Source organism: Sinohyriopsis cumingii, chromosome 14, assembly GCF_028554795.1.
Source record: "Sinohyriopsis cumingii isolate HCF-2022 chromosome 14, ASM2855479v2, whole genome shotgun sequence".
Classification (NCBI taxonomy): domain Eukaryota; kingdom Metazoa; phylum Mollusca; class Bivalvia; order Unionida; family Unionidae; genus Sinohyriopsis; species Sinohyriopsis cumingii.
Window position 1 is genome coordinate 95,249,001 of NC_142974.1, and position 27,300 is coordinate 95,276,300.

The following is a 27,300-nucleotide window of genomic DNA, read 5'->3' on the forward strand; positions in this document are numbered from 1 at the left end:
CAGATGATTCTTCTATCTCACTGGCAAATGAAAGTATGTAAAGTAGACTAGATGATCTCTATCTCACTGGCAAATGAAAGTATGTAAAGTAGACTAGATGATCTCTATCTCACTGGTAAGTGAAAGTATGTAAAGTAGACTAGATGATCTCTATCTCACTGGTAAGTGAAAGTATGTAAAGTAGACTAGATCTGTCTCACTGGTAAATGAAAGTACATAAAGTAGACTAGATCTATCTCACTGGTAAATGAAAGTACATAAAGTTGTATGATATTCATCCAGACTATACTTTGTATACACTTGCCAGAGTGAGTACATTACATAAGTGATGTTGTCCATGTATCCATCTATGTGTTACAGATTTTGTATCCATGTATCCATCCATGTGTTACAGATTTTGTTTTTCCTCAATAACTTGAGTTGTCCTCTGACTACAATTACTAAAAGTTGTTGGATGACTTGTACATAGTATAAGGATGAACACAATCAATTTGGATACCAAAGCTTAAAGGTCAATGTCATTATCAATGCTAGAATAAAAATGGTTTAATACTCAAGTTGTCCACCATCTACAATTATGAAACTTTGTGAAAGGCTTTGCAAATGAGATAAGAAAAAATTCTCCCAATTTGGGGAGATAAAAAATGTTTTTGCACACTATAATCCCAAAACAGGTTCTGAATATCTCTGATTTGCCCCCACCCCCACCCCTTTTGAGTTCCTGGTTTTGTACAAACCAGCCATTACATTTGGCATTTCAATACTGTGTTGTTCATACTTGATTCAGGTCCATATTTTTTAACAAATAGGATTTGATCACTGATGTGACTTGTTTGAATGATAATCACTCCAAATACATGGTCTGAACAGTTGTGCAACTTTTTTGCAAGAATATTTACTTTCAGCTAGAAGAAACATAGTATTTTGTAGCATCACTTGCTCATTATGTTTAATATGTACATCTTCTATTGAGAGCTTCATTTTGATATACTGTACTGATATATATTTCTAATATTGTAGAAATACAAATAGTTTATTATCACAATAACTTCTAACTGTTCAGTATTGACTAAGTTTAAGATCATTGTATTAACAAAATCAAATCCTGGCAGCTACACATGACTGCACAAATCAAGAAACCCATTGTACATGTCATTTTATTTCTTTCTTGTTGGTCATTTCTTGGTCAAATAAAGGAAGAAGTACATATGGCATGATCGTGTCCTTGCATATCTTAGAACTACATGATCAGTAGATAGTAATGCTATATGGCTAAATGCATATTAGAAGTAACATTAATGAATAATATGGTCATTAGTATTTGAAATGAACATTGAAATGGAAGTTTATAACAAACTGTTGTGTCACAAACATGTTCAAAATTGACATGAGCCTTGTGCAAATAGCATTCACACAGGTTGAAGCAGTAGTTGTAATAGTCAAATGATATTTTTGTGGTTTCTGTCCATATCATTCTCCTTTATAAGCCAGAATTGTTCTCTTTTACCAACAGGAGAAAATAGAAACAGAAAATGATCTTATAGATATACCTAATCATCAGTTTCAAAATATCACGTTTTGATTGTACAGATGTGTGTGCACATGAAGCAGGAATACATCATGGCATCTAATTGCAGGATTTGCAACATAATGTTGAAACATACAGTATCTCTGAAAATGCATGCTCTCTGAAGAAAAACCACCATGTTTATGCCCCTGTCATACTTTCCTTTCCCAAAGGCTGTCTTCTACCTGGTGAGAGCTTCCATGCAAGAAATCTTGTGAATCTGGAAAACACAGACTCTGTTGTATGTCTATTTCTTCTTGTCTGGATGACCAAGATCTTACAAAGAAATGCAGAATTTGTGGCTCATTTTGTTTTCAGTATTTTAAAGAACAGAAACAGTGGCTGATCCCTTAGATGTGAACCAGCTTAAAACAAAGAGAGAATGGCACCTGCATGTTCCTTTACCATTCCGGTGTTTATTAGAACAAACACTACTGAACAAAGACAGGCTCAGGCATCAATCATCAGACGATTTCTACACATTAAAACTGGCCTGTCTATAGTGCCATTCTGATTCATTGCTGGACATACTTTAAAAAAATTACAGTGGTCTCATACAAGATATTATCAGGTATGAGTTGTTCATCAACTACCCTAATATCACATGTGTTTTTTCATCACATCAGCTGCCAGTATAAGCCAAAGTCTGTAGAATGGACATGGACATCTCAAGGAAGCAGCTGATCCAGAAATTTTTCAATTTAAAAGTGATTTTGAAACCATATACACTGTTGTATGTAAAAGCAAGCAACATCCCATCTTCTAAACATTTGTAAAGCCTCAGACTGGCATTTTATATTTTTCATGGACAATGTTGTGCAGCTCACAATGAAAACAGAATTTCTCAACCTGAAGAAAGGAGAACAAATCAACTCCATACTAAGCCCATCACAATCAATGGCATTCCAAAGGATTCAAAAGATTTATTAATATGGCATCTTACACTTTGAAAGAAAAAGAAGATTGTAACTATATGTAAGGAAGTAGTCCAAGTAATCAAAGATCAGAAATGGGTGCTACCAAAGGTGACCTCAGAAGAACAGTGTGTTCTGAGAAGCAAGCCATGTGGGGCTTTGAATGTATCAGGACTAGACATACATCATCACATGCCTTTGCAGAAGTTCTAGACAAAGTGGCTTTGATGGGAAATTAAGAATTTCAGCAAGAAAACTTGTATCAAGATGAAAGCTTTTCATCTCTGGTCTTTCATTATATGCAGAAAATGAATATTCTCAGAAATAATGTCAAAGAAGAAAACTTCCTGCCTGAAATCTCCAAATAAGAAACTGGAGGCATTTCAGGAGCTATTACCTAAATTACAGAAATGGAAAGTAATGCACATATATATGGATAAATCTGAGGATATTGCAAATATCTGCTATGAAAAAGATCTATCACATGATTTATTGCCTTATATTGATGCCAGCAGTATATATGAAGAGGATGTATAATCTATTTATGGAGAAGAAAAAAACAAAGATGAGGAGGAGGAAGAATATTCAAATATTAGGTTAAAAGTAGGTGATGCTAACAAAGATATTCTCCATGATGCCTAAGTTCTCACTGAAGAAATACATATATCATTTTTCAAGAAAAAAAAATGAAACTGTGATTTGCAATACTGACAGTAGCACTGTAAAATATCGAGATCTAAAGGGTACATCTAAAGGGTACACCATTACCATCACTATTATCCTTGCATCCCTATCTTTCAGTGGACGAGCTAGATGATGATATGACTCATTGACTTGGTTCTTTATATTTTGGGAGGAGGCTGAACTGAGTGAAACAAACTAAAAAGTTTATGTGCACTTGAATACAAGATTGCAAGAAATCTATATACAGTGTAAGTTGATAGATGAGAACAAAAAGTATGCAATAACTTTTCCAGAATTTCCAGTACTGACATTGAAGATTATCCAAAATCATGAATTTGATGTCAGCCTATAAAGCATCAGGCTTTATTCACATGCTAAAATATATGAGATGATGTTGAAAATGACTGCAGTGAATTAGTAACTATTGAGAACATCAAGACATCAACCTAAAACATTTGGCAATTGTCAGCACCATTACATATTTTGATTCTTGTGACATTCCTCAATTTGCTGCCACAGCCACAGGCAGAGGAGCTAAGAAAAAAATATGCATGACCAGGAATTTTCTGTCGGCCACCTGGAAACAAGAGGGAGCCACACTGAGCAGTGTAATAATAAAGATGTCCACAGTAGAGCAGAGACAAGTGCATACAGTAATTCAGTCTGTGTTTTATGCAAGATTAGACAAAACATGAGGAGACAGAATCTATAGTATCTGAAAGATACAAGGGAAAAAGACTAGTGATAATGAAGTGGGTTGTATTATATGATCAGTTGGTCTGATACATCAAACAAAAGGAATGTCATTAAGTTTTGACCCCATTCCAAGAAATGCATATTGCAAAGAGAATCCAGATTCATCCACAGAAGAGATAGGAAAATTTATGCTTCACAGATATGCAGCTAGAGAGGATCAGTTGGGTATGACACAAAATGATTGTCTTAACAACAAATCAATAAACAGACCCAAACATCATTCATAAAATAAAATAATCAAAATGGCCAATAATGAAGAGGACCAGTGGGCACCAAAAATATATTATGCTGGAGCATGACAGAGAACAATGAGGAGAAAAGAAAAAAGAATGTGAAGAAGATAACAATTGTGGACTGTCTAATTCCTTACATGAATGCTTGCCACTCATTTTTAAGCCAGACAGGCAAAATCATCCACCCATAATTCAGCTAGTGTGAAAAAAATGTCTTCTCAAATTCTTCTCAAACATGCAAGGAGAAATATCTGTTTTAAAATTCAAGGAAGAAAAAGAGGTGATTCTTTATAAAAATATTTCACAAGCCATTTATAGTGGAAACATTGACTGGCAAGAAACTTGTATGTATTTAGGCAGTCATATTTATCAGCTTTTTAAGTAGAATATGACCCTGTATATAGACAGTGAAGCTCTGCTGACAGCATGTCATTACCAAGAGGTCCTTAAGTAGAATATGACCCTGTATATAGACAGTGAAGCTCTGCTGACAGCATGTCATTACCAAGATGTCCTTAAGTAGAATATGACCCTGTATATAGACAGTGAAGCTCTGCTGACAGCATGTCATTACCAAGAGGTCCTTCAGCATGCAGTCCTTTCACAACACCACCATAAGTTCTGTTTATGTCCAAATTATTGGTGTCAAGAAGCTGTCTAGCATTAGGCAGAGAAAGGGTGAAGCTACAATGGTTGAGCTTGATTGAATGTAGGAACTTGATGTCAAGATGTCAGATGGAGATTCTGTCATAAATTTTGTACGCTCAGTGGATATCATCACAGTCCTGATTCACCTCTTCTGCATCTGTCTCCAATGACAAAGAAACAAAACTAACCTTCACACACACTGTTTATGTTTGGTTACAGAAACAAAACTAACCTTTACAAACGCTGTTTATGTTTGGTTACAGAAACAAAAGCCGGAGCTCTACAGCGTCTCCAAAATCGTAGGAAATATAAATAGTAAGTACTCAGCAAATGTGATTGTAATCATTTTGTACATGGAAGCATGGAAAGAAATTACTTTTTATCATGATATTATGGAATTTCAGCTGAAACGATGTTAATGACAGTGATTGAAGATCAAGCTTTTGAGGTTTTCAAACCCTTTAACATTGAAATCATTGAGAAAAATGAGCCAGTTTCATCCATAAGACTTAATATTTTTGCATACATTTCTTTTCTTAATAGAATGTTCTGTTCAAAGATCTACAGTCCAGTTGTTTTGTCCTCTGAAGAAATGAGACAAATAATTATCAAAATGCTTGCAAAGAAGAATTTCAACAATCACAGACATTGATGCCCCAGAAAGTGTACAGAGGGATTTAAGAAGCTTAATTCAACCCCATTTTATTTATTGATAATTATCAAAATGCTTGCAAAGAAGAATTTCAACAATCACAGACATGGATGCCTAAGAAAGTGTACAGAGGATTTTAAGAAGTCTAATTCAACCTCATTTTATTTATTGACTACATGACATTATGAGACCACTTTGTGTGTATGTGTGGGTAATGAACTTAATTTGAGCATGATTTAGATTTTAGCACATGCAAAATTTACTGTTTACATGAATTCTGATAATTTTTAAAATTGACACTTCAAGTTTTAGTTTAGTATGCAGTAGATAATAAAACATGTTTGATACACAAATCTACAAAGATAAGAGATTCATATGTAAAAATGATGGCATTTTTTCATAGTTTCATGAGTCCACTATGTTAGAGTTTCTAAGATTATGTTTTAAAAATGAACATCCTCCCTGAGGCTGATGAATTAGAAACCATTAGGAGAAAAGTAGATTCTTATGGGCTGTTCATAAAGCCATTTAAAATGTTTATTTGTGACTGGAAATAACACGAAGCAACATGACCTTTTTAATAGAATGAAATGCATATGGAACAACACTCATTATTAAGTTACATGCACATTCATCTGTTGTGTGTTGTAAGGTCACTATGTGGACTAATAACTGGAGGTATTTAATACCAGCCAGCAAGAATTCATCAATCTCAGAGAATCTTGGCATGGATGTTGAAAGCAGAGGTCCATTCAGATGGGATATCATTATTACCCTGAATAGAAACTCTCAAAATTGTTAGGGCCTGTCCTAAGAGTAAGTAACTTGTTCTTTGTCTACAGTTAAACATTTTGTGAATGACTTGCACATAGTGAAGGGAATAATTTTATATTTTGGGGGAGTCAAAAGCTCAGGGTCACTGTGACTTAAAGAAGAGAAATGGTTTCTGCACAATAAGATTAGTTCTACATCATATACCTGAACTAAACTTTGTAACTGACTTGCATTTTGGGTACAGAATGAAGCCTGTCCATTTTCACATCAAAAGGTTGAACATGAGGATCGCTGCCACAGAATAAATAATGATGCTTAATAGTACAGTAACTTAATGGTACAGTAGTTGTCCATCATATGCAGTTACCAGAGTTTGTGCATAGCTTGCACTTTGGGTAAGGAAGAACACTATTAAGGTCAAAGGGAAAAATGACTGTGACTAATAAAAAGAAATGGTTGCCACACAGTAGCATTAGTTCTGCATTGCACAACTGGACCAAATTATGTGGATGGCTTGCCCTTGGGGTAAGGAAGAAGACTTTCTATTTTGAGGATAAAGGTTAAAGATCAAGGTAACCATTACTGTTACTGAAAGAAGAGAAAATGTTTCTGTACAGTCATTTTAGTTCTACGTGACTGAACAATCACATTGATTCTACATGACAGACCAGATGTTGTGAATGGATTGCACTTGGGGTAAAAAAGATGCCTGTTGGTTCGGGATCAAACAGTCAAGGTCTCCATGACTAAAAGAAGGAAAAACAGTTTTTTGCATGACTTTAGTTCAAGACTAACCATAAACCCAAGGTTTGAAAGAAGCCTATACATTTTGGGGTCTGAGGTCAGGCTATAAAAAAAAGGAATTTTGCAGATTTTTTTTTGTTCTAGATCAAGTTCCATTATCAAACTCTGTGGATGGCTTGCATTTTGGACTGTAATGAAGAAACCTATCTTTTTTGTGGTCGAAAAGTCAAAGATCATGTTGTAAGCGTAATAAGTAAATAATAGTTTCTGCATGTGAAGTTTTAAGTGCCTGCACAGGGGAATATTAAACACAGGGCAGACAATACACTGTGCTGTCTATGGTACTCTTGTTACATTATTACCATGCCACTTTTCCAGTCTAATCCATACTATTACTTTCAATTCCTGTGCTTGGTAGCATTGTATTTGCACAAGGCATGAATTGTCAGATGAGGCATTGAAGGGACTTTAAAAAAGATGCAGCTGATCTGGATAAGGTGCAGACTAAAAGTTGCACCTGCTTGTGGAAAAAAGATTCATATGCCAAATCTCAATAAACATAACAGAGTTAAAGAAAAATCCAGTAGCCCAATGCCAGGGCCCCTTTAAATATATGTTGGACTCCTCTCATGTTATAAGTGAGTTGCCTGGTGGGCATTTAGATGCCAAATCAAAATAAACATGGCAGAGTTTTAAAAAATCCAGTATTTCAATGCCAGGGCCCCTTTAAATCTATATTGGGCCCCCTCTCATATTATATGTGAGGTGCCTGTTGGACATTAAGATGCCAAGTCACAATAAACATGGCAGAGTTTTAAAAAAATCCAGTAGCTCTAAGTCTAGAACTGGCCCCTCTCATGTTATAAGCGAGTTGTCAGTTGGACATGTCCAGATATGTTGTATATTTTGCCTGAAAGAATAATTGAGTTGGCCATCAAAATGCTGCATTTTTATCTTGAAGTTCTTTTAAAGATACATGTAAATTATTATTAATTCTCAGCTTCCTTCTGGGTCTAATCTGTAAATCCCTCCGCATTATGAAGATTCTTGGCTTGTATCAACCTCTAAAAAGTGAAACGTGACCTATGAATGGGAAACAGCACTATTTTATGTACTCAGTATTTATTTGGTTACCTATAATTAGCTCTCGCTTAAGTGACATGCCCTGGGCTAGTTTCTGACAAATTATTTGAGCACTAGAGCAACGCTGACATCATGACCTGGAGGAAAACATTGCTTTATGGGAAATATTTTGAAAGATGAGTAAATACATCAGTCAATCTAATATGGTTTTGTTTATTTCTTTTAACATTCAAAATACATCAATTTCAATGCTGTGTCAAATAATAGTTGAAAATACAATCTGTTAAGACACATTAAATTTGAATCAGGGCTATTAAGTGGAACAAGTCAGGGCTTGTGATATTTTATTCAAAGTCTCTTGCCCTGGGCCTGTGTCTGAAAAAAATTCTTTCTGCACTGAAAGAGTCCCTTGAAGGGACTGATGCTCTAGTACCAGAAAATAATGTCAAGGAATTCAAGATGTGACCGTTTCCTGCTTGTAACTGATAAGTGTTGAAATCATCTCTGGTATTCTTGTCTTAGAAGATTTCAAATTAGCCACCATAACAGCCATATTGAATGTTAGATTGGTCCTGTTATGACTCAAGGTCTTAAAATATGTAACAGAATGAAGTAAAACCAGCAATTTAAGTAAAATCAACAAATGTGAAAAGTTGAGGTACAGAGTTTTTGTGAATTAGATTCCAAATGATCCTAAAAATTCCTATCGCAAGTCCAAAAGCATGAAATGCTCCAAATGTATTCCAGTAGTCTTGAATATCCTAATATTACACAAACCATGCAATACAGAATGTCTTTGAATGAGTTCACAAAAATCCAAAGTAATGTATTAGTCCAAATATCAGTAATTCCAATTAATATATTAAATCTTGAATTATATCTGCTTTCCACAATGAAACAGCAAACTCCCACAGAATAATATAAAACAGAAATTAATCATTTTTGTATCAAATTCCTATTTATTCACATTTTCACTTGATCTCAATGTGAATCAGTCTAATGGAAAATTCCAATCTAATTGTAAACAAGAATGGTCCTAGAATGTTCTGAACTCAAATGCTCTGTATTCTGTTTACAACTTAAGATCATGGACAAAAGTTAGCTATGTAAACATTCTGTGTACATTACCTAAAGTAAAACTTACAACCATGGACAAAAGTTAGGAACACAAATATATACAACAGAATCATTTGCATTTAGAACAAACTACACACCATTAGAAGATGTTTAATGAAACAACCATGCTAATACAATCACTCATTTAGGAGAATTTACAACAAGATTTTCAATACATCCATTGTGAAAACCAGATGTTGATATCACTTTCCACCTAGGTGGAGTAGTCCTAATGTTTTAAGGAATTCTGTTTTGGTAGCGATATTGGATTCTGATGGACACAATATTATATTTAAGACCAGCTAGATATAACCAATCATTTGGTGAAACCCCATCCTGATATGGCATTCAGTTTTGGAAGAGTAGCGATTAACAAGATTTTCAAGATGGCTGTCATGGCTTGTAGAGCTAATAATGTCTGGTTGCAGGATTTTGTTTTAGTCATGTTGGTTGGTAACAGGTAACAAACGAGTTTAATGTAGGGCTGACATGCACAAGCTTATCATGCTAAACTTTTCCATTTCATTACCACCCCCAGTACAGCAAAATTATCAGCATATACTCAACAGTACTGTTATGATATCTGTGCAAATTTTAACAAGGTAACACTCTTATGTTATAGAATTAAATGTGATAAAAGGGTAGACAAAGCCATAGGCTATGGGTCTTTTGATCTTACAATATATTAATAACTGAGATGATTGCATACAAGACAGAATGTTGCTACCCATGTCACTTGTTTCTTTCAGAGATATCATATTTGACACCAGAGTTGAGCACAGAAGATTCAACAGAGAATCCTTTTTGGACAGAAAGAAAGAAAGTGAAAGAGAATTCTATGAAAGAGTATGTTTTTTAAATTAAACTTTTGTATTTTGTATTAGTTGCACAAGAAGTACTAGAAACCTTTTATTTACTGCCCAGCATTAAGAAGCTGTGAGCTCTATAGTCTTTCTTTCCAACACCATTTGTTTTTCTCAGTTTCTTATTTTTTTTGGTCAGCTTCCCTATTTTTCCCTACATGTTCCAAAATGGCCCTATTATGCCTACTTTTTCAGTTTTATGCTATCATGTATTATAAATAGTGGTTTTACTAGCCATATGTTGAAAGGTTTCTATTTTGCTTCTCAGTATTTACTTTGCAGAAGGAAAGATGTGTGTATAAAATTATAAGGGCTACCTGGACTAAAGAGAAATGATATGTTTAAGTAAGAACATACTTTAGTTCATGTTCACGAAGATAAGCCAAGTAAGGTTTTTTCTTCTTCAAAATACATTACCTAATCATAATTGCTTAGGAGAACTACTACTGCATCATAAATTCAGCCCTTTCAAGCTAAAACCTTTGCCTAACAATCTATAATTTATCCGCCCACTTAGGTGGCAGTAGGATTGAGTGATCTCCCCTTGATACCAGGATTGGTGTCAGAGCCTATGAAATTGTCAGTTACTACTTCCACTCATGTCACATAGCATGTTCTCTACAAACAGATAGGCCTTGCAAAATCCATAAAAGCAGCTTTGAAGTTTTCTACCTCAAAACAAATTGGAGAGTTTCATCTTCAAAGGGAAGTGTACTCCATCTATATATTTCCAACTTTTCTGTTCTTCATGTCACTGACAACATAGCTTCCTAACTTTCTGTGTTATCATTTTGCCATCTTTGTACACTTAGATGCCTTTGTACATACCTGCATGGGTTGCAGTAGTGTCCCCTCACATTGCAGTAAGGGGCCATCCATTTAGTATGTACTCATGAAGATTTTTTTAAGAAACCCAAATGCATACACTTGCATATGGGGGGGGGGTCTGCTGATAATGTATGTATGCATAGGAAACGGTGTGTGTGTGTGAAACCTCGATAATAATTTGTTTAATATGTAACCTGTTTGAATTTTAACAGACACTAGACAAACTTTTTAAAGTTAGCAGCTTATTTCTTTGATGAAGCCAGACATTCAATGTCGGTGGGCTATCTGTTTCATTAAACACGTTAATATTATTAATCCTTGACCATTTCTGTGTGAATTAAATATAGGCTATTCTATATAAATGGGGGGTACATCAAGCATATGTACTCAGGTGGGGGTGTGTTAAAAATTACATTTTTGTACAGACAGGGGTCAAGCTTTGCCAGATTTTTCCATAGTCTACATACTAAATGGATAGCCCCAAGCCATATTAATTAGTACTCATTTAATATTGCTGTATTTTTTCTGCTCAGTTAGAATACATACAGCTCCTGCTTTTATTGCCAAGTTTACGGGTAATCAGATATTGGTAATAATTCCTGTATATTCTGGACACTTGCTCTCAAGGTCATATACAGGACCCATTGCAAGCTCTAAAGTGGTACTTCTGGAATATTGAGCTGTTGCATCAAGGGTGGGGAAGTACAATATATCAACATGGGCAATCATGTTCATCCTGAATAAAGTGGGCTATCTTTCTGCATATAGGACTAAACCCATACCACTGAATTTACTTCACATATCAGCTCAAGAAACATTCCATATGAGAGAAGTTGCACTGTAATTATCTTTGTGTGGGATGGAGATCCGAGTACACTTATCCAGTTTTTTTTCCAGATATCTTTCATCTGAAAAGCTCAATTTGATCTGGAGGAACCTTTACCTGTGGTGCAAATGGTTACCTTTCCAGGTTATTTGACAGCATCATGAAAATGAGGCTTCTCAACTTCACTTGATTGTGGGAGGAAAAATGTTTTTCCCTTTCAAAGCCACCTCTCAACATATGGAGTCTATTTTAAAGCAGGATTATCTAGAAGCTGTCTCACCTACCTTAGGGGAGCAGAGTCTCTCTGGGGTAAGGGGATGTACTCCCTCCTCCACTTACCTATTTTCCCCAGGTATTTTGATTGGGCAACATATTTAAAGAAGAAACAATATTTTCTAGTAAAATATGTTTCTTCAATAATATCCAATCATAATACATGTACATTCTCCCAGCCAATTAATTTCATCCATATAGAGAGCATGCCTTTCACTCCAGTGGTAACTGGTGATTCTTTAGGATTTAGTGCTAATTCTGGTATAAAGGGGCAGATAACTTTTAGCTTTTTAGCTAAAAGTTTTAGCTGGGAGGGCTGGATTTGTGAGAGAGAAATAGTTTTCCTAAGGTATTTTGATTGGGTAAGTATTATCAAAGAAACATATTTTCCTATAATTTTATTTAAACAATTTCAGGAATTTACATAAGTTTCATGCTATTTCTGTGTAAAATGTTGCTATTTTCCCCTGCTCATTTTCTACTGCCATACTTCATACCTGCCATAACATGCCATGTCACACAAAAAACAGATTTTGGACTCCCAAACCCCCTAACAACAGCTGAGAAAACCCTATATTCTTAACCATCGTGATATATGCCTGTTATATGTTGTATGTATGAACAGTAACAGCCATTTCATAGCTCAGCTAAACCTATCCTTGGGTATAAAACTGATATAAAGGCAATTAAAAGGTAAGTTTGTCCGAGATAAACTGTGGCCTCTCAGAGATTACTTAATTGGCTGACAGTAGTTAAAGTGATGTGTCATTTCAAATTCTGCTGTGGGAGAGACCATTTATCTAATTTGCATAGGTAATGTACATAAAGTAGAACAACCCAATTACTCAAAGAAACATGCTGAAGAATGGTTGTTGTTATACATCACTGCACTGAATGAGAATCTTGAAGCCAACTTCAGTAAAGCTTGTGATCAGTGGCAACATTTCTTTGAAGTCGGATTTTTACTCTATAAAAAATGCAAAACATGATTTTTTCAATTGTCAGAATAGTGTTAAATCATTTTTGAAGAGTGTGGTTCAGGAAGCAACAAACTATCAGCAAAGCACACAAAGCCCAGCCAAAATAAATTTGACAGAATTTTACTTTATCAAGCATAGCAGTAAGGTGGAACATTTAATTCTTTGCAAACATCTTATTGACATTAGTCATTCTGAAGCATACATCAAAATAGGGGTAACATCTGTATGTAGCATATTTGACACACTGAATGGAATAGTCATATTACTTCTCATTATTATTATTATTCATTACCTTGTTAAAATACTATTAATTGACCCATGCTTTTCAAGATGATTTTAGCCATGAAATAGATTGATTGAAAGACAATAATAAGCACATGGTTGGTTTGCACAATTAATTTGTATTGATAAAGTGTTAACACCTGAACTGGACAGAGATGCATATTACTGCTCAATTACTTGTAAAAATCCATTAAACTTGAAAACATTATGTTCTACCCCATCCCCCAATGAAATGGTCGGTCCCAAAGGTGATATATATTTACTTTTCTATAGAGATAAACATTTCTTGTAATCAGGCTCCATCAGATACAGTTTGGACATTGCTAATATTATGTTCATCATAGCATGTATTTACATAAGAGTATGTATTTTGAAGAGTTTATCACCATATGATATGACTTTTAAGAGTATTGTACTTGTATAAATTTTGAATAATGAACAGCGACTTTGGAAATAATGTTTCATAGTAATATTGTTCTGAAAATCTCACTTCCGTATGATAAGTTGTAAACAATCTTTACTGTCTTTTATAAAAATTATATATTCATTAATTATTTAAGAAATAAATATAATCAAACCTGTCTTTAAAACATTAGAGGGGAAAATTTTCTTTTCTGGCACCAAGGAACTGGAGGATGCCAGCATCAGCCTTACATTTAACAATGGGGCAGTCCCAGTTCTCAACATCATCAAATGAACTAAAATGTCCCCATAGAACTTTAGCCTCTTCAACATCCTCTTCCTTGAATCACTTAAAATCACAATCTTATTCTCAAAATAAGCTTTCATTTTCCTGGACATCTCTGTTGTGGGATTAAACGTCTTAATTCACTCATTAATATTGACAATACTAAACTCACTTTTAAGTAGGATTTCACTGCAATAGAACATTTGTTCATATAGACCTTATTTGTACTGTAGCTACATTATGCAATGAACATTTCTCTCTTCTGCACTGCGACAGATTACAGAAAGCAAGGACAAATTCAAAGGACATGCCACTGCTAATCCTTACTTTGATCTGTTCACATTCAGGTGAGAGTAAACGATGGTCAACAGTAAGGTGGTCTTCTGTATAATCAGTGAGCTGTATTTACAGAGGTCAAGTCACTGATCTGCTGGAATGACTTTAGTGGTAAAGGAAATTTGACAGTCATATGTACTTTAGCCAGTAGTTTATAAAGACAAAGTACAGTTATGGCTACATGGTGGTCAAACACATTAATAATTTATCAGGTTCAATAGCAAACATTAACTTACCTTGCCTGAATCCAACAGTGGCTAATTTAGAGTTAAATTGTGACTGTAAAATCATGTTCTGTCCAATCAAGTACAGTGGTTTGTGATGTAAATGTTTTGAGCTGATAGATGTCAAAATTTTTAAAAATTTTTAATTTTAATTTTTTATTTTATTTTGGGGTCCATAGAGCTACAAAATGATAGCCAGGATTGTGTTAGAGCTGTAGCATACATTTAAAGGCCTAGTGAACAATGGGCCTTCTTTGGCAACAATAACTTCAAGTCTCCTTTAGCAATCCATGAATTCAACTACAGGAAAAATGTATTTTTTTACAAATCCCTGAAATCTGATGTAGATAAAAATAAATGATATCACAGTGATGTTTTTTTCCTTCTTCTGGCAAACCTGAAATACTTATTACTACTTTCTATCAGTTACCTACATGGACATATTAGTCATAAGTTCAGTTGCTCACTTTGTATGTGTAATACATTTGCACACACACACACACAATAACACCTGCTCTTATGAACTAGTGTCAGTAAGCTTATGAAGGTAGGGTGACTGATTAAATATTTTGCAAATAAAACTTTTTTTATTCACAAAGCATTAAAATAACAATTTAGAGTGAGTTTTCCAGTTTTATCCATTATAAGAGCTAGACTAGTGGGAGGTTGGTTGTATTTTCTTTTTAATTTCTTTCTTTCTTGTTTTTAAACAGGTATCCAAGTCTGACATGTTCAAAGTTTTCCTGCAGGACAGATTCAATGAGAAGTGGGACTATTGGTCAGACCTTGAAATGAGGACTAGAAAAGAGGCTGGTGTTGAGCAGAATCTGAAAGCAAACCCTATAATAGGGGGAAGGTAACCATCATTATTTAAGAAACACAAATGCATTTGCATTATTATTGGTGCTTTCTGTGCACTGCTAAATTGTAATGATTTTTATGTAACTAATCTTCCATAAAACAATAAAATTTATTAGTATGATTAAACATTATTAGCTGGTCTCTGAAGCACTGTAATATTAACACATACAAGCAAATAAATACTTTTGCAGACCTTAATAGAAAATATATTAGAGCTGTTCCAGTAAAACATCTATCCCTCTGAGAATGGCACTTTAAAAAATCTTTGTAGGAGGTTGTGTTTCATACTATTTTGATTCTTACAAAATCAGAAATCACTGGTGGGGTTGTCAGAAAAAAAAATATGTATTAAAAATTGCATCTTCATTCTGTACACTCAGTCACTCTCAAGTGTCATAGATCATCATCCAGTGCCTCACCAATTGTACGCTGATGACACCCAAATATACAAATCTAGCCACCCAGCTGAAGTTGATGCTACCATCCAAGGTGTAGAGAGGTGCATTTCAGATGTGAAATGATGGATGACATGTAACAAGTTGCAGATGAATGATGATAAAACTGAGGCCATTCTGATCACAACACAAAGACTTTCTCATTCACATCCTTTACCTCAAACAATAAATATCAGCAACACCAACATTAAATTCACACAATCAGTATGAAACCTAGGTGTTACTCTGGACAGTACTCTCACATTACACCAACATGTCACGAACATATGCAAGGCTGCATATCTTGAGCTGAGATGCATCAGCTCAATTCGCAAATATCTTTCAGTTGATGCCACTAAAACACTTGTGTGTTCATTAGTACTTTCAGGACTGGACTATTGTAACTCAATTCTGTCTGGTTCATCTTAATATCTGCTTCATAAACTTCAAAAAGTTCAAAACACAGCTGCTCGGATCATACTTAGAGTACCACGATCAGAGCACACCTCCCCGCTGCTCTGTACCCTACACTGGCTATCCAGTTGATCCAGAATCAAACACAAAATTTGTTCTCTGTGCTACGTTTCACTGTCGGACTGTAGTCCAACATACCTATCCAACCTCACCCATGTGTACACACCAGCAAGATACTTACGCTCCTCTTCTGACAATCATATACTCATTATTCCCACTATGAAAACAAAGTCATATGGACAGTGGTCTTTTGCATACCAGGGCCCAGCAACATGGAATGAATTGCCCACTGAACTTAGACACAAAGACACAGTGATCACATTCAAGAGGGCTCTCAAAACTCACTTATTTCGACTGCAAGAACAAACTTAAAGACCTAATAATGTTTCCTACCTTAAATATTCTCAGCATGTTTTTTTAATGTTTTCTAATTTCATGGTGTTTGTTTTTGTAATCATATCATTATATGTTTTTTATCTTATAGGTATTGTCTAATGTTGTAAAGTACTTAGAGCTTCTAAAGATTAGGCGCTATACAAAGTCCTCATTATTATTATTATTATCTAACCCCTTTCTTAGCAGTCTGACTTGCATCATATCAACATAAAGGGCCAGAAATGTGTGAATTGTGCCACATTTGTGCAAATTCATGCACTTTTGAAAGCAATGATGCACAAGAACTCCTGCAAATTAGTTCAGTCATGCATACAAAAATATACTTTGCACAGTATGCAAATTTGTTTAACTTTTTACCCTTAAAGCGCTTATCTTAACATAATTCACACTCATAGTAGAGGTTTCATACTGATTGTTGCAATGTCCTTTTAAGGTAGGCTTACCCATCTGGATACTTCATGTTGACATGAATGGTTGTTAAACTAAATTTTATTGGTACATTGGCCCTGAAATGAGCATTTTATCATAGTTTATCATTACATCTTTAAAGAAGTTTTTAAAAAAATGCTTCAAATAAGGGCCACCTAGAAAAGCTAAAATGGCTGTATCCCTTCATTGTTTGTACAGATGATGATTTCATTCAGAAAATACTGGCTGATGAAGCTATGATGACAATGATTTTCAGGTTTACTGGACCTTCAGAAAGTGTCACTGGAAATACTAATGTGTGATTTTTAGACCAAAATTGATGCTAAATACAAGTCTGATGCACATGCAGGATGGACAAGCAGACAGCATGCCATTCAACCCCATGTAGAGAGTTATCTTGAAATTACCAGTGCCAAATACAGGCATTTTAAAAGTAGAGTGCAGTTTTCATTTATTTTGTATAAACATTCAGCACTGAGGAATTTTGTGCTAAATTAAGATAAGGGTTGAGATAATTTGAATAACTAAGCACCTAAAAAGAAATTAAAAAGTAGGCATTACATATTTATTTGATTAAAATGCCCAAGCCTATACAAGCAATATATGGCATTGATAGACTTGCTACCCTAATACAGCATTATTCAACAACAACAAAAAATATGGCATAGAAGGCAGCCAAGCACTGATTCAGGAAAGTGAAACTTTGGCAGAGTTTATACTAGAGAAAACTCTTAGTTTAGAACAGATATTCAATGAGATGTGGAAAATTGTACATCATAACTATAAAGAACAGTTTCTTACTTTGTTCAAGCTAGCTATGCATATGTACCATGAGACAGCAGAGTGTGAAAGGGGGTTCTCAGCACAGAACAATATTCATATACAGATGAGGACTCTATTATATGCATTCTGTGACATTAATGCTTATAGGGATCATCTGATAATCTCCATACAATATTACAATGAAGCATGTGCAGAGCTCTCACTTGCAGAACCATTAAGGCAGTGAATGAATGAGACAAACTCATAATATGCAAATGTATTACCAAACATGGTAGTCATGTGATACAATTAAATATTGCTGATGCATGCTTTATTCTTCATGAATCAGAATTTCTCCAATTTGCTGCAGCTGCAACAGTTCTCAGGTTGTTGTTCTCTAAATAAGTATGTTGAGAATTGTGTTGTTTCATTCTTTCAAGCAGTAAATGACTTCCATTTAATATTTTTGAATTCTTGTACAACTTTGGAAAGGGTTTAATTGCTAACATCATGCATCTATTGGACCTCTGATGTCATGGGAAGCTTGGTTGCAAAGTTTGTGTGGTCATGTTACTAGCAATGCAAATAACGAGTATCATGTACAGTTGCATCAGTGCTATTTCTGCCTCATCATTCAGCAAAATAAAGGCATAACAATTATAAAACTTGTAATCTCTTAGAAAATAAATAATTTTCCTATCAATTTTATGTAGTTATTACTCGAGGTAATGTTGTTTAAATTTGCTAGACTTGCTGGTAAGCAACTACACTATAGCTTCACTGCATCATGGTGGCAAATTCCAACTTTTTGATAGGCAGTTGACTCTGACCCTACACCTCAACATAAATGTCTAGATATCAAAATGGTATGGGAAGGGTCAGAGGAAACTTGCACTAATGAAGTCATGCTTGCTACATACAAAAATGAAATGACATTAATCATTATAAGGGACTGACTGATCTGTTTAAACTCAAATCAAGATGGATAAAATGTATTGATTTGTGTTTTGTTTATTTTCATATGGTGATATTTTCTGCAGGCCTTATGCCATTTGGTTTCAAACCATTGTTTGTTTTTTGTATTACAGATTGAATTGCTGCTATGTTTTACAAAACATTTTGAAGCAGTGTCATTAAATGATGATGAAATGGATGAATAAAGACTGTTCATGTCATTCTGATATATGGATTACATACAGTTATGTGCATCCTGAGTCTTCCTCATTACCTCTTCTAGTTTACTGGTACCAGTATTTTTAATCAAATTATCCCTTTTATTTTCTTGAAATTTCAATTTTTGTGATAATGTGTTATTGTCAGTAGGTAAAATTTGTCTAATTTTGTGTAAAAACCTAAAACTAGTAATTAACAAGAAGTGTCAAATGGTAAATAAAAGTGGGTCAATTTCATGAATGCAGAAATTATTGTCATATTTCTGAGTATTACTAGAAACGGCAGAATAATGAAAAACAGATGTATTGCAGAAACTTGTAGAACCAGGACTTGTATTGTCAACACATATTCTATTTAAATAATGATATTACTTTTTCTGCATATTCCTTTCAGTACTTTCCCATTGGTATTAATTTTCTGATCTAGTCATTTATTATGATGTTTATACATGTCAGGAATTTTCACACTTTGATTAAAACACTTTACATAATCTGCACCAAAATTGAACAGTTTGAGAAGGAACTCAGGCATCAGAGTCTCCCATTAAAACACATTTGTTTGAAGCAGCCATGATAATAATTTAGGATGCAAATGTAATTATTTCATCTTTAGTTTGAATCTGACAGAGGAGCATAATAACTCTAAAATGAACATCATCATCTGTTTTTGAACTAGTTTTATTGACTTTGAATCCAGTCTGATTGAATGATAGTTAGAAAAGAAGAGATTTAATCATTTCTACAACATCACAATTAGTTAAATATGGTGTAAGCCTATGGTCTTTCTGCCAACCATACTGGGAACCCCCTCATGTGACCTTGACCAATGACATCACAGTGAAAATTGCTATAAGTTATAAGAGATATCTTTCCAGGATCTGATTTCAGTAGTCTTGTAGAGGGGAACAGTAAGAAAAAGAGATGGATATTTAAGTGTTAGGGATATACTGAACAATGGCTGTTACCCACCCCCTTCAAATGTTGTCTGCTCTCCCATCATATTTTGATAAGGGGGGGGGGGTCACCCTCCCTCCCCCTGTCAGACTCTCAGAAGGGGAGATAACTTGTACAATGAGAGGCAAGTATCACAAGAAAAGTATGTTATACCACTCTGCCATGGAAGCCCCAAGGACCTTGGGTATAAGTCACATGAAAGACTAGAAGTGGGATATGAAACTTGTGATTCCTGGATTAAAAGTCCAGAATCTTACTCATGGCCACCAGTGATGAATCCTATTCATGGCCACCAGTGATGATACTGCTTTTGACAATGGACAGTTAAGTGCAGTGATGTCAGTTTTAAGAGTACGCTGGTGAAGAAATCATTCCATGATTTGTATCCATTTTTCAATCTAATTTATTATGTAACAGTGTTTGATGCATTATATTTCTTTTTTATTTTGTATTAGTCATGCAACAAGACATACAAATAAGATGTATTAGTCACTGAAAAGATATGTTTCTTACAAGAAATTACATAATGTAAAAATAGGCAGAAATAATGTCATCACTTCCTAAAGGATTAATATTTGTTTTTCTGACAAATCATGTAATATCTGTTTACTAAACATTTGAAAAAACAAATAAGAAGAAATCACAGCATCTGACCACACATTTAAAGCAACACAGAATTTAATTATCATTCAAACCAAAAGCAGAATGCCTGAGAATGAAGATAATTTGGCAAAAATAGTGATCACTGAAATAAGCATACATACATACATACATACATACTTACATAGTCATAGCAAATTACAGTTTAGTAAGGATACAAATTCACAATTTCTGTATTATAATATGTCCCTTTTATAAAATATATTCATGGACATTAAATTAATAAGTATTAAGGGACTGAACTGTGCCATCAGCATATAATAAATCACCAAGAAAAACTGTGGTTTCACAGTATCAGAAACATTTATGACTGACAGACAAGCAAACAAAAGAACAAATGATGATTGATTATAGAGAATGAATACAAATAAAACTATGCAGGGGCTTATATGCTCTGTAAGAATTCATTAGGTTACTTCCAATCAGTTGTCATTTAAATTGCATCTGTCCTCTACCCAGAATTCAAATTGCTTCTACAGCCCACTTAGCCCTTTGCCAGAAATTGTGTAAAATAATATGCTTCTGTAGGGCACAATGTTATTCAATTAAAATACATCTGACAGTGAGTAATAATTTTTTAAAATTGCTTCATTTATAGGTTGGTTGAACTTGAAAGTGCCTTCACCCAGGGGGTATACATAACTCCCAAGTGTCCCCTTTTCCCAATATTTATCTCATATTTTTGACCTGAATACAGGAGCAATGTTTTCTTGTTAAATATCTGGGGTTTTTTAATTAAAAAAATTAAATTAAAAATTTTCTTGCAATTTTCTGTTAACACTGGGCATCTGGTTCAAATTCTGAGAGTAAATATATTGTATATATATGTATATAGAGATATAGAGTTGTAGAATATGAAATCAAAGCAATCATTCCAGTCTTTAACCACCATATTGGATTATGCAAAGCAGTTGCCGCTATCACTGTAACTCATCTTCATAATATTCAACTTCTAGTCGTGTTGAAATAGAAAGCAGAATGTTCAGAATTTTCTCCAGCAAAGAAAAGGAAACAGAACTGGAAGGACAATTATGCCATGTTTAGATTTGTGAAACCATCTATTAAAGGAGAAAACTTTGTGTTTTGCAACTTGTGTAATTAGGATGTTGCTGTTGGGCAGCCCATGACATAAAACAGCATGAGAAAACTAATAAACATAAGCTTGCTTGTACTATACTATCGACAACACAAACTGAAATTTCACTTTCTAAAATTTCTTTTTGAAATGAGCCTTTATTTTTCAATTGCTAGTGTTGTTGGTGATTTATTTTGCACACTTTTTCAAAACAGTAAAATCACAAAGGATTACTTGCTTGCTAGAATGAAAACAGTTCTGGAAAAAATATTTTACAGAATTCAGATCGTCAGTGAAAAATGGTACATTGTAATTGATAGAAAAGCATCTGTGTTGCACAAAACTCCTTTGACAAAGACAGATGAAATTTAGTAGGCATGATTCCTTGACCTGAATAGATTTTTGTATCACTAATTTAAAGCTGCAATATTTATATTTTACTGATCAACCACCAATATGGAAGGGACGTAAGTCTCACCTTTGTCCATTCTTCCTTCTGTTGACCCATTCATCACACCTTGGTTCTGGTCCCAGGAATTTATGTTGCAAAGGCCATAGTTAGATAAAAATCATTAATTCTGAAATTGAAATTCAATACTTGCTCAAGTTAACTGACCTCTGATGTTGCAAATGTTACATTATGCTGTGGTGAATGATTTTAAAAGTTGTGATGCTATATTATGTTACTATTACACAATAGAGTACTGAATGGTTTTAATGATGTTATATCATGATGTTAATAGAGGTGAACATTATGTTATAAATGTGGTAATAAGTGTGGTATTAAATATAATTCTAATTATTCTTGCTTTGAGATTGCAACTTAATGTCCTCAAGATTATTTCTGAATACTCGATAATTATTCTGTTTATGACTTGGATAATTTGTATTCTGGCTATCTTGATCACCTTGGCCTTGAAAAACAAAACTAGAACACATCTGAGTCTTTAGTTTATTATATGGTTAACACAGATCTTGAAAAGGACCCTAAATTTGATGTCTTGGAAAACCCTTGAAAATAAGAAAAGTGGGAACAGACTTTGAAAATCCTAAAATTTGATTTAATAGCCTTTTAAATGTTCTTTATTTCTGGCAGTATCATACTTATTAAGTGCTTCATTTTTACTTGTTTAATTGTTTTTGGTGGAAAACTGAGCATTAACAGTTTTCTTATCCTTCATTATATTTATTTTGATACTGTCAATTTTATCTCTTACCTTGCGGTTAGACTCTTGCTTCCCAAAGCATAGTTTAGGTGTCTTTGTGAGTAATTAATTCCTTAATTGCTTAATTATTTCCATTAACAGTGGGGAAAATGCATGTTCATTATTATGAATCACTGGTCCCAAATACTCATGAATTAGAGTTCAGATGAGACAAGTCCATGGCAGTGTGTGCTTTGTGTAATATGCTTACAGATTTAGGGAAAAATAGCAGAGTATGCCCTTTTTCAAATACGAGAAGCAAAACACAGAGTTCCCACGCTACCGGGAAATCAGAAAAAAGTCAGGAGAAATAGTAAGTTTTCCCTGATTGTGAAAAGTCCTGGAATTTTGCAAATATTGATGAAAGTTGTGGAAAACCCAGGAATTTTCTGCCACCACTTGACGCCCAAAACAGTCATGTAACTGAGTCGTAACTAAACTGATCTCAAGTTAAATTTATCGAGTTCTAACCAGAATATTCAGAGGGTGCACTATGTATCATTTGGGTGCTTGCAATAAACATATGCTGAGTTTAAATAACACATAATACACAGGTTCAATAGACACTTTATTATACATATAAAATAATCTTTGGCATAACGGGGGAAGTCCTGTCACAGCACACTGCACCAGCCTAACTCTGAATTGCTTGTTCTATAGGAATGCCTCAGGATGAGAGACTTGTGGGAGTCTGTAGGGTTGTGAAGTATGCCCGACACCTGCATGTGGAGCCGCAAGGGGCTGATACGAGGTATATAGGGCCACTGATAACTGAAACTTGACAAGTCTTATCCTGAGGATGCCAGGATAACAAACATCAGCTGATACTCCATACATGCACCGTAGGAAGCGGGTATAAAGTATATGGGCATAATAGTTGAGTACATTTAAGTACTGACACAAATTGGGGGTTCAAAAACAAAGTTGTGCATGCCTGAAACTTGGCAATGGCCCAAATGAAGTGAAGGGAGTGCTGTGACTATGGAACAGTGTGACTGTAATGAAGGCCCCCAATTTAAAGTAAATGTAAGTATATATACAGATAATAATGATTGAAAATGCATGAAATAAGGTTGGAATTGCATGATAAGCCTGTTGTCCATAAACGTAGAAATGTTAGATATATTTATTAGACAGCCAGTTTGGAATTCACATGTCCACTAATAGATGCTACAGTAAAGAAACGAATATTGCATTTATTGACACAAGCGTGAACCAACTAGTGAAGCACATGCTGTGACATCTGTCTCAGTGCAAAGTTAATTCTGTCCGGGTGCACCTGAATATATCTACAATATCTATTAGAGGACCATTGACCTAAGGTTTGGATAAGATGGTCTGGAATTCCTGCCTTAACTGCACTGGTAGCAGCCCCTATGCGGAAGAAGTGCCCATTATAACGATGTGAATCGTAACCTAACCAGGACAAAACGTTCTTAATGGTAGTGATAAAGAAAGTTCTACTTAAAGTGTGACCATTGTCCATGAGAAACAGAGGAACAGAAGGGCGAGCTCCAGCTAATATCCGAATACAATGGAATTTCTTCATCACACGGTATGGGCATATAAGGACATCACCATTCACAGCATAAATACTGATATCCACCCCTTGGCGGAAAACATCAGTCTTAGATGTCCTAAGATGCAGAATGAATAGGCGCTTATCCGTATTTAATATTATATCCAACAGACACAAATTGTTTGTTGCAGAAAAATGGGCTCCATGAATAGTAAGTGCACAGGCAGTCTGTAGTAAGAGCTTAGTGTACTCACTCGGTCCATAGTGTTGCAAACACTGCCATATGTCAAACAATATAACATATGTAATTGGAAGTTGTTCCTGTATGTAGCCACATTGCACCTTTCTGACAACTTTCAATATATTCTGTAATCTAAGTAAAGAGCTACTATTAGTTAATGGTGTGTGAACACCAAGATGTAAATATGAATGCCGAATAGCGGCTAGATAAAGTTTTATAGTTTGATATGTCGGGTGCAGCATCTGTGTACAATGCACAACAAAGTAAATCAAAGTGTCCTCATTCACAATGGGGGGCAAACTAGATCCTGGAATCAACAATACTACTGTTAGCAAGAAAGATCTGAAGGTTTGGAAGCCTGTTGAATAAGAACATCTGGTGCTTGTGGTCAAAGAGGAGTCCCACAAGAAATTTATGGTAGGCTGTAGGTGAGCAGTAGTTTTGCTGGATAAGGACACTCGCTTGGTTGTTCTGCTGCTGTGGACGCCAGATGCCGGAATCGTGTAATCTGTAAACAAGATAAAGCATCAGCTATAGCATTTTTCTTCCCTGGTATATGTTCAGCATATATGACAAAGTCATTAGTAGCAGCTGTCAAATTCAGACGGTGCATTAGTTCCATAATGTCAGGACTCTTAGATCTGCCTTTTTTTTATTATTGCAACTGTGGTCTCATTGTCACAGTGGAAGAGTATTTTCTTTTGCTGCAATTCCTGACCCCACAACACTGCTGCCACCACTGTGAGATACAATTCACAGAAAGCTATAGACAGTTTATGGGCCACCAAAGCACGTAGCTCATCTGGCCATGAATTTGCAAACCAGCGACTTCAAAGATAACCCCCAAAACCAACAGATCCCGAAGCATCAGTGTAAAGTTCATATCTGCAGAATCAGAGATAATATCATCATAAAATAGAGAAATCCCATTCCACTGATTGAGAAAACCACTCCACATTCATAAATCTTTCTTGCATTCTCTGGAAATATGTATGTGATGATGTAGTTCCCTAACAGACGTTGATACCTGCAATAAATAAGAGACAAATGACCTGCCTGGGACATTTACATGACAGGCAAAATTCAAGTGTCCCAGGAGACTTAAGAGTTCACGTTTAGTTAAGTTACGGATTTTGTGTGGAGAAATTGAGTCAGAAGGTTTTTAATTCTATTTTTTCCTCTGGTAATTTTGCTTGCATGTTTAATGTATCCACAAGCACTCCTAAATATTCCAAACATGTGGTAGGACCAAGAGTTTTATGAGAAGCAAGTGGGATTCCCAAACGAGAAAAAAGCATTGTTATGATGGCCATGGTTCTATCAGCCATGTGGTGTGGGTATCAGTTGTAAGGAAGTCGTTCAACAAGTAGAGAAGATTGTAAGTGCCATGCTTATTCATTGCAATCCAACTGATGGTATCACGGTACCAATTGTTTTTCCATATACCTCAATGCTAATGTTTTGTGAAATAAAAATACTTTCTGTCCTACTTGGGCATGCATGTCACACACTGTCATATAGAACAATGCTAGATTGTCAATTTGACAATGACATAACCAGGTACTCCATTGCATTTAAGAGAGATAACTCTACTGGAACTAGACAGGGGTAAGAGTTATCTAGTCACAACAAGCACATTTTCAGCCATGTGTACCATATTTTAAAAAAAATCATAAAAAATACAAAATATGATCTAGATAGAAATTAACACAAACTCACATGTTGCCAAGAGGCTCAACATTTTTTTAAAGCCAAACAGAAAGTACAACTCTTACATAATGCACCAATCACAGCTAGTGTTGTTCTTTAATTCTGAATACAATGTTCCATACACCTTATGCTCCGCCCACCTGGACTTGCGCAATTGGTACCATTATACCTATAGCAAACCTTAATTTTTCCAATAATCTGTGAAATAGTTCGGGACTGTATAAGTAACAAATATACTTAGTCTCACTTGTGAAAAACAATTTGATGAGGTACTAACCTATGTCTTATATGAATGTGTATAGAAATGTCATTGAGCTGTTTGAACTATTGTTTTCATACTTTTGCTTCACCGTCAAAATCATCTTTTGAAATAAAATGAATTCTTTCAACTGTGAGTTGTATCTTATTCCTATCAGCACTTATTGAACTTCACATAGGTGATATGGGATAAATCACATTATGTCATATTATGTAATAACTAGGTCAAAGGTCAATGTACCAAATAGTATGTACCTGTCCTACTTCAAAATGTACAATTCACCTAAAAGAAAGGAATTTATATTTGTTTGGTAGGTGCAGAACTTAGCATCAGAGACAGGTGGACATGACCCAATCTTATTATAAAGTATAAGCTTTGACCACTCTACACTATCTGCAGATACAAGAGGTCACTAACCATCAGTCCTCACACAAAGGTCCACCTACCCATCCTTTTTGTAACAGAAATAGTAAGCTTTCCTCCTTTGTAATGTGAATAAAATTGTTTCAATAAGCCAATCAGTCACCAAATATAGTAAATCACAGCTTCTAAGTGGTTATGTTGGATTGGGAGGTGAAATTAGGGGAATAAAATACAGAAAAATGCCAAATATAAACACTAAGTATAGCACATCAAATGGAGTTAAAAACAGGAGGAAAGTGTTTATCTAAAAGGGAG

At 34.8% G+C, this 27,300-nt stretch overlaps 1 protein-coding gene across 4 annotated transcripts in view; it reads left to right on the forward strand.

Annotated features, from left to right (window-relative positions):
• The window catches only part of LOC149784426 (DENN domain-containing protein 3-like), a 432,202-nt gene that overhangs the window by 133,650 nt on the left and 271,252 nt on the right, over positions 1-27,300 (forward strand). For all 4 annotated transcript variants that reach the window (XM_089932491.1, XM_089932490.1, XM_089932493.1 and 1 more), the window contains 2 exons: positions 9,921-10,017; positions 15,185-15,327. In XM_089932491.1, the coding sequence (XP_089788617.1) occupies positions 9,921-10,017; positions 15,185-15,327 (240 nt within the window). The remainder of the gene's footprint in view (positions 1-9,920; positions 10,018-15,184; positions 15,328-27,300) is intronic.